This window comes from Brachionichthys hirsutus, chromosome 7 (assembly GCF_040956055.1).
Source record: "Brachionichthys hirsutus isolate HB-005 chromosome 7, CSIRO-AGI_Bhir_v1, whole genome shotgun sequence".
Classification (NCBI taxonomy): Eukaryota; Metazoa; Chordata; class Actinopteri; order Lophiiformes; family Brachionichthyidae; genus Brachionichthys; species Brachionichthys hirsutus.
Window position 1 is genome coordinate 393,196 of NC_090903.1, and position 16,283 is coordinate 409,478.

The 16,283-nt window shown below is 46.1% G+C and overlaps 1 protein-coding gene across 1 annotated transcript in view; it reads left to right on the forward strand.

The window, feature by feature from the left end:
• The window catches only part of fah (fumarylacetoacetate hydrolase (fumarylacetoacetase)), a 50,284-nt gene extending 36,497 nt beyond the window's left edge, over positions 1-13,787 (forward strand). Inside the window, 2 exon segments of the mRNA XM_068741488.1 lie at positions 3,727-3,844; positions 13,711-13,787. Of these exon segments, the coding sequence (XP_068597589.1) occupies positions 3,727-3,844; positions 13,711-13,787 (195 nt within the window).
• Positions 13,788-16,283: the final 2,496 nt, after the last annotated feature.

Here is a 16,283-nt window from a genome sequence, read left to right on the forward strand (position 1 = left end):
CCAGCGAACCAGCGTCTGGGGAACGGGAGTAGACAGTGCAGGGGCTTCAGCCCTATCCGACCTATACAGCCATTTGGGAGGAGAGTATTATTCCCTGGGATGGAGAGTAGGGAGCAAGAGGCCAGACCACCGTCCCACCCCAAGCCCAGCCCGCTAAGGCCCCACATGCCGCGCCAAGGCCAAAAATAAATAAATTGATTGTGAACCCCCCCCCATACCCTGTCTATATGGCTCCCCAGATCCCAGACTGGGGAACCCTCCCAACACCGTGAATGTGTGGACACCCAGGTGCTATATACACATGTATGTAGTGCGTTAAAATTTGGGGCAGGAGGGGCCAGACGGGGGATGCGGAGGAGGGCAACGGCGCACTCCTGCCCTGCGCCCTCCCCCTTATCTCCCCGCCTAGCACCCACGTAACCCCATGTGGTGCATTAAAATGGGGGGGGGGGTTGCAGAGGGACGCTCGGTGAACGCCCCCCAGCACCAGGCCCCCCAGGTGCATGTCCCTATGTGTATATTTACAAATGTGTTGTGCTAAGGTGGTGAGTTAAGAGGCGCAGCACATGAGGCCCCAGCCAACCAGGCGGGGGGAGGAGGGAGCCCGACCATAGTCCCCAGCCTCACCCATCCCACCCACATGTGTCAGAGGGCCCAACCATGCACAGGGCCTGGATCGAGCGCCGCCCCCGACGCATCCCACCCATCCCCCATAATCAAGCCCCCAGGAAGGAGGGAGCCGCGAGGCCCCAGTGGGAGGCAGGATGCCGGAAGAGGAGATGCGGGGAGAGAGGGGAAGGGGGAGACCACGAGGGGAGAGGAAGGGAGGCGAAGGAGAGGGGAGAGGGGCGAGGGGGAGGCAGGACAGGAGACGAGACCAAGGAGAAGAGGGCGAGCAGGGGACGGGGAGGGTGGAGGAGAGAGGTCAGGGAGGAGGGAGGGGAGGTGAGGGGGCCATGGCCACGCCAGGTCACCAGCCGGACCCCGGCCGCTACTACCAGCAGAGGAGTGACAGACTGCGCCAGCTCAGTGCCATCCCGAACGCATAGGCCAGCACCCCCGCATGGCAGCCTAGCGGAACACCGGCGGCCGCCCGAGACGCATGCGCCACCCAGCAGAGACCCGAGGAGCCGGGTTGCACATATCAAGCCACGGGGACAGCCCCTGAAGAGTTAGCCCAGCATGCCAACAGTCCCGGAGATCAACCATCCTTGTGTGAAGGACATTGAGCTGGAGACTGGAGCTGAAACATAGAAAGTTAGAATGGCTGGGAGGTGATGTATTTCTGAGGTCCACTCGGTCCTGGATACAGAAAACAGAAACAAGCAGCATTACCATTTACATCGTTGTGGTGGCTTTCGCTAGCAGGCAGAATCAGGTTGTAATATTTATATTTAATGATTTAATAAAAGGAGACCAACTTTCTGTAAAATATTTCAAATGTTTTTTATTTATTTTTTTGGAAGCAGAGATTTTCTCCATTGATATGTGTTCTATGAGGAGATTCAACCAATGATTGATGTTTAAAGACTGTTTATTTTTCCAGTTAACGAGGATTGTTTTCTTGGCGATGGCGAGGGCTGCGAGTGTGGGGTGCGTATATTTCTTAGAAATAACGATTTCTGCCAAGTCACCGAGTAGACAAGAGATCGGAGATAAAGGGAACGTACAATCCAAGATGGACGACAGTTTATGTGATACTGCGACCCAGAAATCCTGGACGGGTGAGCACAACCATAGGGCATGGAAATAAGTGTCAGCAGTATTTTGGGAGCATTGAGAACAGATGTCAGATTCAGAGAAGCCCATTTTCTTCATCATATATTGAGTAATGTGTGTTCTATGAAGGATCTTATACTGGATGAGTTGAAGATTTCTGTGTTTTGTCATTTTAAATACATTTTCACAGATTTGTGTCCAAAAGTCATGATCTAAGGTTAGTGACAGATCCGTCTCCCATTTTGAGATGGGAAGAAGTATCGTATCTGTGCTTGAGAGGAGTTTATAAATCTTAGAAAGGGTCTTTTTAACTGTCGGGGAAATCTTTGTGACTTCCATAACAAATACAGGTGGCTGAGGCGGGCCCCGGAGCGTTGGAATTCTTTTCTGAATTGTATTATTTGCCTGAAGATAGTAAAGGAAATTTCCGCTTCCAAGTTCATATTTTTGGAACAATTTTGTAGATGACATAAACGTATTGTCATGAAAGAGATGATGGAGTTGAGAGATTCCCTTCTGTTCCCACATACCTACATGGAAAGGTTGATTACTAGCCTGAAAGTCAGGGTTATTCCAGATTGGAGAGAACATGCAGGGTTCCAGTTTAGAATTTGTAACTTCTAACGCTTTCCACCAGGCGGACAAGGTGGAAGAAATCATCGGGTTTTTAAAACAGTTATGCCGTTTAATGGTTGTTGTGATAAAGGGGAGATCTGCGAGTCGAATATCCTCGCAGTCCTTCTGTTCCAATTCTAACCAGTAATTAGAGTCTCTATTCGGGTGCATCCATAGTACAAGATATTGTAGCTGGTTAGCCAAGTAATAATTCATAAAATTTGGGGCTTCCAGGCCTCCTTTAGATTTACTCCTCTGAAGGGTAGATAGACTAATTCTTACTTTTTTATTTTTCCAGTAGAATTTGGTGATGGCTGAATCCAACGACTGGAAGCAGTTGGAAGTTGGTTTAAACGGAATCATTGAAAATAAATAATTTATTTGTGGTAAAATTTTCATTTTGATGGTGGCTATTCTTCCCAGAAGGGATATCGGGAGGTTATTCCAACGCTTCAGATCACTGCTGATTTTATCCAGAAGTTGGGTGAAGTTTAATCGGGTTAACTCAGACAGTTTAGGTGAAATATTAATGCCCAAGTACTTTAAATTGCCCGTAGGAAAGGAGTAGTTTGGGTCCTGGTCTGCAGGGTTCCATGACTTTTCTGTAATGGGAAGTAATGTTGATTTTGTCCAATTGATGGAATAGTCTGAAAGTTGTGAAAATTTAGCTATCAACTTGAATACTTCCTGCAGCGAATCCGAGGGTTCTTGTAAATAAAGCAGGATGTCATCAGCATATAAATTAATTTTGTGTTCTGACACCGCAGCGTTGATTCCCTTAATCCTGGTGTTTTGCCGCACTGCTGCTGCTAGGGGTTCAATAAATATTGCAAATAATAAAGGAGAGAGTGGGCAGCCCTGCCTGGTACCTCTCTGCAAGGTGAAGCTCTGTGAGGTAATCCCGTTGGTGGTTACGGTCGCTTTGGGAGAGTTATATAATACTGACACCCAGTGAATAAATGACTCTCCAAACCCAAGCTTGTGTAGGACGGGGGAGGAGAGTATTATTCCCTGGGATGGAGAGTAGGGAGCAGGAGGCCGGACCACCGTCCCACCCCAAGCCCAGCCCGCTAAGGCCCCACATGCCGCGCCAAGGCCAAAAATAAAAAATTTTTTTTTAAAGGAGGATGGACACTGAGCCACAATTTACATCTGTCCATCAACTCTTGCTTGACTCAAGATGCACCCTTAGATCACATTCAAATGTGTTGATATTTATCGAGCAAACACGGGCAATCAGACAATCACCACTAACCACCAATTTTCAAGGTTTTATCTTTAAAACTCTGATTTCTTCAACAGATAAACATTATGTGTGCCTGAATACACCTGTCTCGTTTTGATTATGTCGTGTCTATGTAGTGTAACATTATATAAACCACATCTTAACAGGATCCAGAGAGTTTTGGATCCTTACTGGAGCTGTCATGGAAGGCATCACGAAGCATCAATCTGGGAGGTGGGGAAACCAGGACCTTCTTGAAGGATGGAGATGAAGTCACCATCACAGGTTAACTGCTCTAACAATTCTCAATAATTCTGTGTAACAAACAAACAAATCATTCATCAGTCCATTGAAATCGTCTTGTCTCTGCCGAGCGAGTTGCTTGGCAGAGGTCTGTGCTCTCTAAGTGCTTTTCTCGTATATTTATTTATTAGTGTTACTAGTTTTTTGGATAGTTTCACTCCCATTAACCTGCAGCAACTAACACCATGCACTTGATCCAGTCCCAACTTAACTATTTAAAGGGGACATATTATGAAAGAAATCACTTCTGCCGTGTTTCTACACTATTTGGTGGTTTGGGGTCATTATCAACCCAAAACCTGCTCAATTCAACCATCCAGCCAATCCTGCGTAGTTTGCGTAGTTCTGTAATCAAGTATTGGCTCTTGTCTAGGCAGCACTCTTTTTGTCTTGGACGTCACAGTAGGGCGGTGCTTCTCAATTATTTTCTGTCACGCCCCCCCTAGGAAGAAAAAAACATTTCCCCCTCCCCCGCCCCCGGAAAAAAAACCCCTCTTGTATCCTTATTAATATACAAAGAAATATGAAAAAGAAAGAAATATAGATCAACTTACAACAAAGAATAACTTTATTACCATTTGTTTTAGTCTGCAACAATTTGCCTGACATCCTTAAACTACAATTTATACAATTAAATAATACATTAAATTAAACAACATCAATAAATAATATTAAATTAAAATTGATCAGCAACATTAACTAGGGAGCACAAAATATAAAACACTTTAACCCTCAAAACCAAAATGAAAAAAGAGTTGTGCTTTTAGCAAAATGAGGAAGCTAGCTGCTACAGGAGGAGAAGAAACCACAGAAGGGCTCTTAGTTCAGGCCTGTAAGATATTTGTCTCTGTGTGACAAGAATGTAGTTGAGGGAGAAGTGTAAAATAAAACTTTCATGATTCAAAATCATGTTTATTACATCCACGCTGTCGGGTTTTACCAAACCCTCTCCCGGTTCTTGTTCTCCGTAGTGGGTGCGTATTCAATGAGGAGAATGTGGGTTAAGATGAAGACATTTATATAATTAACAGATCAGTACAAGTTAGTTCAGATATCAGCGCTGAGATTCCAACACAGCTCTCGTGCCCGCGCTTGGTTGGAATGAAGATGCTTCCTGCTTCGTCCCCAAGTCAGCCCCTCCCCTTAAGGCGGGACTTTGCCCCAGCCGATCTAAGCCCATGTTTATCTGTGTTATGTGTGACGTCACCAATGTGATGCGTTCAATTGAAATCAGTCATGACAACACTAAACTAAATGTGGTGCGTTCCTAGTGGCGTCGGCGTGTAATTACGTTGAGGAATCCATTTAATACGGAAATTCCCTACAATGCATATCACACTCCTGGCTGTTCAGAAGCTGCCGGAAGACTTGGTCCGCACCTCTAGGAGAGGGCAGGCTAGCTATCGCAGTCACTGTACTCGATTCTATGGTGCGGAACTGGATCTCTAATTAATTTAGCCTCGCCTCCAACATAGACAGCGGCGGATGCTGTATGCGCAGGCTAACATGCTAAAGAAGAAATTTAGTTTTTGTTCTGAAGCGGTCAAAGTCACCCTCTTCAGGGCCTTTTGTACGCCACTCTAGACTGCCCCCTTGTGGATTAAGTACAAACAGGCCAGCATGCAGAAGTTGAGGGTGGCGTACAATGACTGCATGCGGATACTTCTCAGGAAGCCCAGATGGTCCAGCGCCAGTGAGATGTTCTGTGGTGTCGGGGTTAACGCCCTTAATGCTCAGCTGAGGCACCTGCATACAGGTTTATATGTCGGCTGCATGACTCAGGGAATGACATCATCAGAACACTGACTCAGCCAAGCCCAAGTGCTCAGGTATTTGGTGTCATTGGTACCTGATGTTATTATAGGATTACTGTGTACTGTGTAAACGATGTAGATGTTGTGTGTTTTTTTAATTGGACCATTGTGTCTGCAATAAAGATTTGATTGATTGATAGCACATAAACTACATCGTTCACAGTTTTTGCTGTCAGCGAAGGAGGCAGAGGAGAAGCTAAACGTATGACACACTGAGCAGGACAGAGGAGAGGCCATCGCTCGCTAGCACTGCTAACTGCTGCTCGGTAGTTAGCTAATTAAAACTCTTTAACAGTATCAAAGGAAACTGCCCAACAAAGTTGTGAAATTGGTGCAACCAATCCGCTACCAGTGAATATTACAAGCAGATCATAGGTGGAGTTTGGGGGCAGGGTGGGCATTGCCCCCCCCCCTAGCGTCTGAAAAATGGAACTGCATTCAGTTTTCTAAAAATAAAAAAAAAAGAAATTGGTTCAGTCTGTAAAAAATGCCGACATTTAATTAATGCCGCTAGAATATGGTTTTGAATAAATAAATCTGATCATGAATCTGTTTTCCCTCACTTCATGGCGTAAGGTAGAGAACCCGTTCCACCTGTTCCTATAGAGAATGCCCACATCACTGAAACTCCAGTCCACGTTTTCCCTGTGACCGCTAATTGTTGGTCCCTGCAGCGTGTTTGAAGCACACAGAACAGAATAGAAGAGCTTTAGGAGAAGAACGTGAACGGATGGATGAAGAATGGATATAAGAACGTTTATAAAGAAAGTAAGTTTATCACTGCTGGTAGTAACATTTAGTTATTGTGTGACACACTTAAGGGAAACGCACAGACGCATTAGCCATGGAGCTGTATGGGAGAACCACAGCCCTGAGCCACGCCCACAGTCTCCCTGAATCAGGTGCAGAGACCTGCAGGACCTGGAGGAACCTGCAGAACCTGGAGGAACCTGCAGAACCTGGAGGAACCTGCAGGTTCACGTACTGAATAGAACTCAGACACAGTGAAAGGAGAGTTACTTTTCCCTTGCGTGGGTAGGATGATAGCTTGAGTTCAGATTCTGCAGTAGATGCAGAGCTACTAAAGGCATCCAGCATGCAGGCCTGAATGTGAGAACCTCTTTAGAGTATCACAATTAAATGAACTTCAACACTCCAGCATGAAAACAGAGGAGGTTCTGGTGGACGGAAACAGAGGAGGTTCTGGTGGCCTGAAACAGAGGAGGTTCTGGTGGCCTGAAACAGAGGAGGTTCTGGTGGCCTGAAACAGAGGAGGTTCTGGTGACCTGAAACAGAGGAGGTTCTGGTGACCTGAAACAGAGGAGGTTCTGGTGACCTGAAACAGAGGAGGTTCTGGTGGCCTGAAAACAGAGGCTGGATGTTCTCCCAAAGAGATATTGTCTGTTCACAACCTCCTTGATTCAGACATGTTTCCCTCTCTGAAGGTTCTACCCAAGTTGCCCAAACAGTGCCCGTAAGCAGCTGCTCGTGTGAAAGGTCCTTTAGAGTACTGCTTCGGTTGCACTGCGCTGGTTGCACCGCGTGGGTTGCACCGTGTCGGTTGCACCGCGTTGGTTGCACCGTGTCGGTTGCACCGTGTCGGTTGCACCGCGTGGGTTGCACCGCGTCGGTTGCACCGTGTCGGTTGCACTGCGTGGGTTGCACTGCGTGGGTTGCACCGCGTCGGTTGCATTGCGTCGGTTGCATTGCGTCGTTTGCACTGCGTCGGTTGCACTGGGTCAGTTGCACTGCGTCGGTTGCACTGCGTCGGTTGCACTGCGTCGTTTGCACTGCGTCGGTTGCCCTGCGTCGGTTGCACTGCGTCGGTTGCACTGCGTCGTTTGCCCTGCGTCGGTTGCCCTGCGTCGGTTGCACTGCGTCGGTTGCACTGCGTCGGTTGCACTGCGTCGGTTGCACTGCGTCGGTTGCACCGCGTCGGTTGCACCGCGTCGGTTGCACCGTGTCGGTTGCACCGCGTGGGTTGCACCGCGTCGGTTGCACCGTGTCGGTTGCACCGTGTCGGTTGCACTGCGTGGGTTGCACTGCGTGGGTTGCACCGCGTCGGTTGCACCGCGTCGGTTGCATTGCGTCGGTTGCATTGCGTCGTTTGCACTGCGTCGGTTGCACTGGGTCGGTTGCACTGGGTCGTTTGCACTGCGTCGGTTGCACTGCGTCGTTTGCACTGCGTCGTTTGCACTGCGTCGGTTGCCCTGCGTCGGTTGCACTGCGTCGGTTGCACTGCGTCGTTTGCACTGCGTCGGTTGCCCTGCGTCGGTTGCACTGCGTCGGTTGCACTGCGTCGGTTGCACTGCGTCGGTTGCACTGCGTCGGTTGCACTGCGTGGGTTGCACTGCGTCGGTTGCACTGCGTCGGTTGCACTCCGTCGGTTGCACTGCGTCGGTTGCACTGCGTCGGTTGCACTGCGTCGGTTGCACTGCGTCGGTTGCACTGCGTCGGTTGCACTGCGTCGGTTGCACTGCGTCGTTTGCACTGCGTCGGTTGCACTGCGTCGGTTGCACTGTGTCGGTTGCATTCCTGGCTGCATCAAACGGGTCATAAAATACTTCACAGTCTTGCAGTCATTGAAGAAGACGAGCTTCAGAATCACAACAGAGAGATCGACTCTTAGAAACAGACGCGTTCTTTGATGCTTCCATCCATCGAGTAACATTTTGTTTCTTGTTAATGCTGTAAACATCCTGTTACAGTACAACAACAAACATGTTTAAACAGTCTGAAATAATAATAATGTATAATTTATCAGCCCTTGTTAGCCGTTTGAGGTTTTGTGCTCGTACGCTACTGTAGAAGACAGATATGGTGGACACTGAATGCATGTGTGTCTGCTGGCCCGTGTGGTGAGTGTGGGTATAGCCTGGGGGTGGGTGTGCCGGTGGGTGTGCCTGTGGGTGTGTGCGCATGGGCGTGTGTGAGGCTTTAAAGGCGCGCACACACCTGGAACACGGAGGCTAGGGGAGAGGCAGTTGGGAGGCCGTAATTTTTGTTGACCGCTTTACACGCATTTGTACACTTTGGCTTTATTTGATGGTTTATTTTCATCCATCCATCCATCATTCATCCAGGCAATATACTTTTTGGACTTTGTCTATCGCCAGTACCGCCGCACTTGGGCCTCAATAAATCCACCTGAGAACGCATCCTGGATTCCGCATCTTTGTACAAACATTTGAGCGCGTCGGACAACTACGCAGGACCCAACACACCCCTCAGCGGCTAAACCAGGGCAGGAAGCCGCAACATTTGTCAACAAAAAAGGCAATACGTGAAGATCATCGCGCTGCGCACTCAAACGCCGAAGGAGCAGGCCTTCAGCTGGAGAACAAACGGACAGCTAAGTGCTTTGAAATACGAAGTTTATTCGTCAGGACGCAGGTAAGCGCACCTGTTTGACGTCGAGGAGGATTCAACCTGTTGGTGCCGCCGCGCATCTTTGGATTGGGTTGAATTAATGAATGAAACTGGCGCGATTGCACTGCTGGAGGCGCCATTTCTCCGCGCTTGATGAAGGGACTCTGAAGTGGATTCAATGCGCATTTACGCAGCGGTGATGGTGTTTGGAGCCAGCTGTTGAATTATTCGATTAGCATGGTTTTTTCTGAACTTTAAAGGAGACTTTTATGACTTTTGAATGTTTGGTCTCAAGAAATAAAGTAAAACAAAATGAGTCAAACAGATTACAAGCAATGTCCAAGCATGGAAATTCGGAAAGGAGAATGTAAATTACATCCTGCAAATGAAATTACTGACGAACCACCTGCGCCTGAATATGATCCAGGAGACCGAGTGCAGCCTGGGGACAGCATTTCAAATGCTGGGAGTAAAAGGTCTCGGTCCTGTTACTCCTCCACGACCTCACGCTCTTCTGCATGTTGGAAAGCTGAAGCTGAGCTGGCAGCTTTAGAAGCCAGACAACAGTTCCTTAAAGAAAGACATGCAATTGAAGATGAAGAGGAGCGGTTACGCAAAAGGAGAGAACGGTTTCAAATAGACAGTGAAATTGCTGAAAAAATAGCAGCACTGAAGGTGATAAAGAGCCAAAGCAGCATTGCACGTAGTACGTCAAGACATTCTGACGGGATGAATTCCTACCTGGGAAAACCAAGTTTACAACAACAGCCACAAAAGTCACAATCTCTTGATGTAAAGGCCACAGAATTCATTCCATCTCTCTCTGTTAAACCAAAGGAACCCGCATATGAGAACGTACTTCCACCAGCAGAACCTAGAACCGTTCAAATCTCTGAAGATATGCAGTACAGCCATACGTTTTGTGCAAACACTGGAACACCAAACACTAATGGTGTATTTGGAATAATGAGGAAGCAAAATGAAATCACATCACTTCTCATACAACAGCAGTGCATGTGTGCTCTCCCAGAAAGAGAAATCCCAGCGTTCGATGGTAACCCTCTGAAGTTTCACACGTTTATCAGAGCATTCGAAATGGGAGTAGAAAGCAATACAACTAACAACTACGATTGCTTGTGTTTCCTTGAGCAATACACAAAGGGACACGCAAAGGAACTTGTGAGAAGTTTCCAATATATTGATGCATAAAGTGGATACTTCAGGGCAAAGGCTTTATTAAAGGAACGGTACGGGAACGAGCAGAAGGTGGCGTCAGCCTATATGGAGCGAGCATTGTCGTGGCCACACATCAAACCAGAAGATGCCACGGCCCTGCAGGAATACAGTCTCTTCCTCCGCAGCTGCTGCAATGCTATGGAGAATGTGCAGTATCTATACGACCTGGACACCCCATCTAATATGCAGAACATTATAAGAACGTTACCATACAAGATAAGAGACCAATGGCGAAGCCACGCCTGTGATCTACAGGAGAAATCTAACCAAAGAGCAAGGTTTATCGACATCACAGCCTTTGTTGAAAGGCAGGTGAAGATTCTCACTGACCCTGTGTTTGGCAACATACAGGATGAACCTACCAGGAATAAAAGTGCAAGCAAACCTGAAGCTCTGCTCCACTCTGGAATCAAAACAAGCTTTTCCACCACTGTAGACCCTGTGGAGAGGAAATATCAGTCTGGATATATGAGCAAGGATACTCACCCACCAAGGAGGAACATATGCCCCTGTTGTAAAGGAGGACACTCACTGGAGGAGTGTGTGCAGTTGGAGAGGATGGCTCACAGAGAGAAGATAGGCTTCTTGAAGGAGAGTGGGTTTTGTTATAGCTGTCTGCGTAAAGGGCACATCAGCAAAGAATGCCGCAAGAGGATCACCTGTTTGAAATGTGGCCTAAAGCATCCGACTGTCCTGCACAGGGACAATGTGAGTAATCCTGAGCAGACTGGAAGGAACATCACGCTCTCTGTGGATAACACCTTGGTCTCAAGTGGTCTTACAGGGGCTGGAGAGCAGAACTGCAAACTACCTATAGTGCCGGTCCAGGTTAAAGCAAAACAGGGCGGTGAAACCATCGACACGTACGCTTTCCTGGACCAAGGCAGCACAGCGTCGTTCTGCACAGAGGATCTAATGCACAGACTCCATCTCACTGGGAGAAAGACCAGCATTCTCCTGGGAACTATGGGCCAGGAAAAGGTGGTGACCAGTTATGTTGTGCCCGAATTGGAAATAGCTGCACTGGATGGAGAGACGTTCATTGATTTGCTGAGAGTTTACACACAGGAGTCAATGCCAGTATACAAGAACAACATACCAACAGAGAAGGACCTGAGAATGTGGCCGCACCTACAGCACCTTGCCTTACCTCAGATTAATGCAGGGATTGATCTGCTCATAGGGACTAATGTTCCCAAAGCTGTGGAGCCACTGGAGGTGATCCACAGCATGAATGATGGACCTTATGCCGTTAGGACCGTACTGGGCTGGACAGTGAATGGGCCACTGATAGGACACAGTGGGCAGGCCATTGATTGTGAGGCAGTGACAGTAAACGGAGTTTCCATCACGAATTCAGACGAGCTATGGAGATGACCGTTTGTGAATGGTTTTAAATATTGACCAGAAGGAAGATTTCCATGTTGTACTTCATGGACTTTGCACCTCATGGACTTTAGATCTTGTGCTACATGCATTGCTGGTGCTTTCTGTTGTGTCTTCTTTTATTCATGCTTGTGTAATTATTGTTTCACTTAATAATTAGGGGCTGGTGTGTAGAAGACAGATATGGTGGACACTGAATGCATGTGTGTCTGCTGGCCCGTGTGGTGAGTGTGGGTATAGCCTGGGGGTGGGTGTGCCGGTGGGTGTGCCTGTGGGTGTGTGCGCGTGGGCGTGTGTGAGGCTTTAAGGGCGCGCACACACCTGGAACACGGAGGCTAGGGGAGAGGCAGTTGGGAGGCCGTAATTTTTGTTGACCGCTTTACACGCATTTGTACACTTTGGCTTTATTTGATGGTTTATTTTCATCCATCCATCATTCATCCAGGCAATATACTTTTTGGACTTTGTCTATCGCCAGTACCGCCGCACTTGGGCCTCAATAAATCCACCTGAGAACGCATCCTGGATTCCGCGTCTCTGTACAAACATTTGAGCGCGTCGGACAACTACGCAGGACCCAACGCACCCCTCAGCGGCTAAACCAGGGCAGGAAGCCGCAACAGCTACATTTGCTCACATCCTGTACATGTCCTGGGGGCTAAGCCCCCCCTGTCCTTAAAACCTAGTTAACACATATTTTGTTGCTAAATTATTGTAATTTTAAAAAATATAATATAACACATGAAACAACCAATAAACAAATCAAAATGCTGTTTTTCTTGGAAGGATGTCGTCTTCTGCTTTGCATGGCGCCCCTTCCAGAGTGACGGTGGCGTGGGGGACTCCTTTCACACGGGCATCAGTGACAGTGAATTGGGCCGTAAACTGAACAAGCATGCACACCTGAACTGGTTAAACGGAGCAGCTTCAAAGAGAGTGCAACGGGCCAAGCGGGGCATCACTGCCTTTTGTTTAGTCGTAAAGGAAGGAAGGTTAATGCGTTTTGAGGATCTATGCCAGACTTACGAGTTGGACAAAGAGGATTTTTAGAGATATTTACAGATCCGCCACTTCTTTCATAAGGAGATGCGAGCTTCTGTTGATATAAAACCATCAAAAGTAATACGATTATTCATTGATGCTTATAGTTCAAAGGGTACCAGAGGAAGTGTTGGTCAATTGTACAGAGGACTCAACCTCAAGAAAAACTAGAGAGACAATCAGAGACTGCAGACCCCGCCTCCAATAGACTATTGGATCTTGTGAGACAGTAAACAGGGCTTCCGGATCAGAGGGGCCAAACCTGCTCTAGCTTGCTGCTCCGGAACGTACTACAAGACTCCTTCTGGACTCTTTTTCCCATCATGCCATTCGTGTCCCTCCCTCTTAAAGTGGCAGTTTACAGCACAGGCACAATTCCAGATGTAAAAATAATTCTAGAATCTGGATCCAGATCCGGATCAACGCCATTCTCGGGGAGGACCGAGCCACGGACAGAACCTTGCTTGTGTAAAAATTTCAAGTCGATTGTAATTTAATGAAGGGTAATTATACAACATTAAATCCTATTTATCTGTCTTATCTGTTTTATTTAACTATTCTAGTTTTCATATGAAACAAAACACTACAATACATCAACAATCCCAGGAACATCAGCAGCTTATTTGCAGAGTTGGCAAGTATCACATTTTGAAATGGAGTGAAAAATGAAGCCTTACAGCAGTGCGACTCACACGGGCACATCGTCACTGAACGCAGGTTCTCCCGCAGGCTGCTCGAGAGTTGAAGTAGGAATTCTTCCAAAGCAATGTCACATGACTCTTCTGCTCTTTTCTACAATTGCAGATGTTTCAGATGAAACAGGGACTATTTGGTGTGACAGTACTGAGTGCCACTTTTATTTGTAAAACGTTTCTTCTTTCTTTCTAGAAAACTAGTGTTTCCTACTTTGCTGTCCATTCGGTGTGTAAACTGGAGACCTTCTGGCTTGTGTGATCATTAAATCACGCAGACTTCTAACATTCCGTCTCCCCCTTTGTCTAGGTTACTGTCAAGGCGATGGATATAGAGTGGGCTTTGGAGCGTGTCGAGGAACCGTCCTCCCAGCTCTGCAACACTGAAGCACTTCTGATGAGGAACAGCTCTCGACGACCTCTTGACCTCTCTCAGCACACATACATACATATACTCATGCTTTCTTCTTCTTCTTCTTTTGGCTTGTCCCATCAGGCGTCACCATAGCAAATCAACCTTCTAGTTGATTGCATGCTTCCATCCATCCATCTTCAACTGCGTATCCGGGGCGGGGCCTGGTAGGGGGGGGGGGGGGGGCAACAGCGTCCAGGCAAAGTCCAGTTCAAGGCAAACATATAAGAAACCAAGATCATGATATTAAAGAAAAATTAAGCTTTGTAGTATTAAAAATCTGATTCTAACAATGATATGTCTTATGAGAAGTGTGCTTTTAATGATGAATTATGAAAAGTTTTAAATATGGAATAAAGATGAAAGGTGATGAGTCCGGAGGAGGAAAGTGGTTTTGGAATGAAAGAATGCGATGCCTCAAAGTGATGCTCACAGAAATATAATATCTTCGAATGCTATATGGATGCCTTTGAAATATTAACATTTGTCTGTGTTATCAGTCCTAATCATGAAGTGTTTTAAACATGTCTTGAAGAAATAAAGATGAAAAAAGGCTGAAAGTGACAAGGCCAGAGGAGGTGTTTGAAGAAGTCCGTTCGTCCAACTTTTAGCAAGATAACTCAAAATGTTTTGATGGATCTTGATGAAGATTTTCAGTGAATGTTATCAGGACATTTTGGTGATGATCCAGAAGAGATCCTGGATTCTGGATCACTTTGAGATTTTCAGTAAAGTTGCAGTTAATGGAGCTTCAAAATTGTTTCCTCAATATCTCAGTAAAGTCATGGCCAATGTTTATGGAATTTAACATAGCCATGTAGGGTGGGAACTTCTATCCTACTATCAAATTTCATGTGGATCAGATGCAGAATGGAGTCAGGAAAAAATATTTAATTTTAACATTGATAACCCCATTTACGGATTCAAAAGAACAAAGCTACAGGTGCTTTGAAGAGGAGAATCAAAGCAAACTTCACCTGTGAGGCTGTATACTCCATGCACCATCAGTAAATTACATTCCACTGTGATGGAGGTACAGTAGTCCCTCATTTTCCGCGGGGGTTACGTTCCAAAAACAACCCGCAATAAGTGAAATCCGCAATGTAGTAATCTTTATTTTTTTTAATTATTATACATGTACATAAATGTTTTAAGGCTGTTAAACCCCTCACCACACACTTTATACACGTTTAACAGGCAGGCATTAATCTAAATAGATTGTTTCAGTATTATAGAATGAAACCAAAGATCAAAACCTTTTCAGAACTAAACATTTGTTTGAGAAATATAAATATATAGTACGTACAGTAAACGTTTTCCTGTTAATAATGTTAAGGCGTGCAGGTCGAGGAAAGAGCCGCTTGGAGTGCAGAAGAACAAATATTCTACTCGTGCTGTCTTTAGCCTCTCATGCTGCTTTATTGGATAGCTTAGCACAGCGGAACGGCAGCGGCTACATGTAGCAACAGGAAGAAACGAAACCCAAAAGGGACGTGACGTTTATGCTCCTACAAAATAAAAGCCTCTTTTTACACGGAGAATAAGAGCGCTATTAAACAAACGCTTAACAAATAAACACGATAGCTTTTAGAAATAACGAATTTAATTTTAATGATCAACCTACGAGGTTGAACACATGAGAAATGATTAATAGCAACTCGCTCGTATTTCACAGTTCCTCCGACCGCGCCCCTTCGTCTTGAGCCGTTTCAAGGCGCGTTCAAGTGCAAAAAAAAATCTGAAATTGCACTAAAAAACTCTGCGAAGTCGCGGAAGATGAACCGCATTATATCGAGGGACGACTGTAATTCACAATTTGTGTGCCTTTACAACAGGGACCTCAAACTCGTGGCCCGCATGACAATATGAAAGTTTAAGGTTAAAGCGGCCTGCGGGTTTTATATTATTTTATTCAATGATTGAATATCTCAAGAATGTCTTTTGAGTTTTCGATTATTAAAAATGCTAAAAGTGGGGTAATATTTAAAAGTTTTCTCAAATCCACTTTTTTCAAAAACTTGGAAACGTAAGATCTGCTTGTCATGGGCGAGAAATTAAGCCACATTCATCTTTCTTTTTTTTTGGAATACCTCATGTGGCCCGACCTCACCCAGACTTTGCCTCCGGCGCCCCCCAGTTTGAGACCCTGCTTTAGATTCAAGATTCAAGATTCAAGATACTTTATTATCATTATGAGAACATAATAAAATTCCGAGTCCCAACTCACTACAAGGGAACGACTGCTTTCACAGCTCTGGGGAAGAAGCAAATTGTTTTAACAGCTTTTTCACCACTATTGCCACCCTGTTGGTCAGCAAACTCCCCCCGCATTCAGGTCTGTACGGTTCTGACCACATCCAAACTCACTATGAGAAGCTAGGTGCTAAAAAGGACACTTTCTCTTTCACACCTGTAAATACCGTTGATGTGCTAAAACAACTAATTGCCCTTCAACCTAACAAGGCCACAGG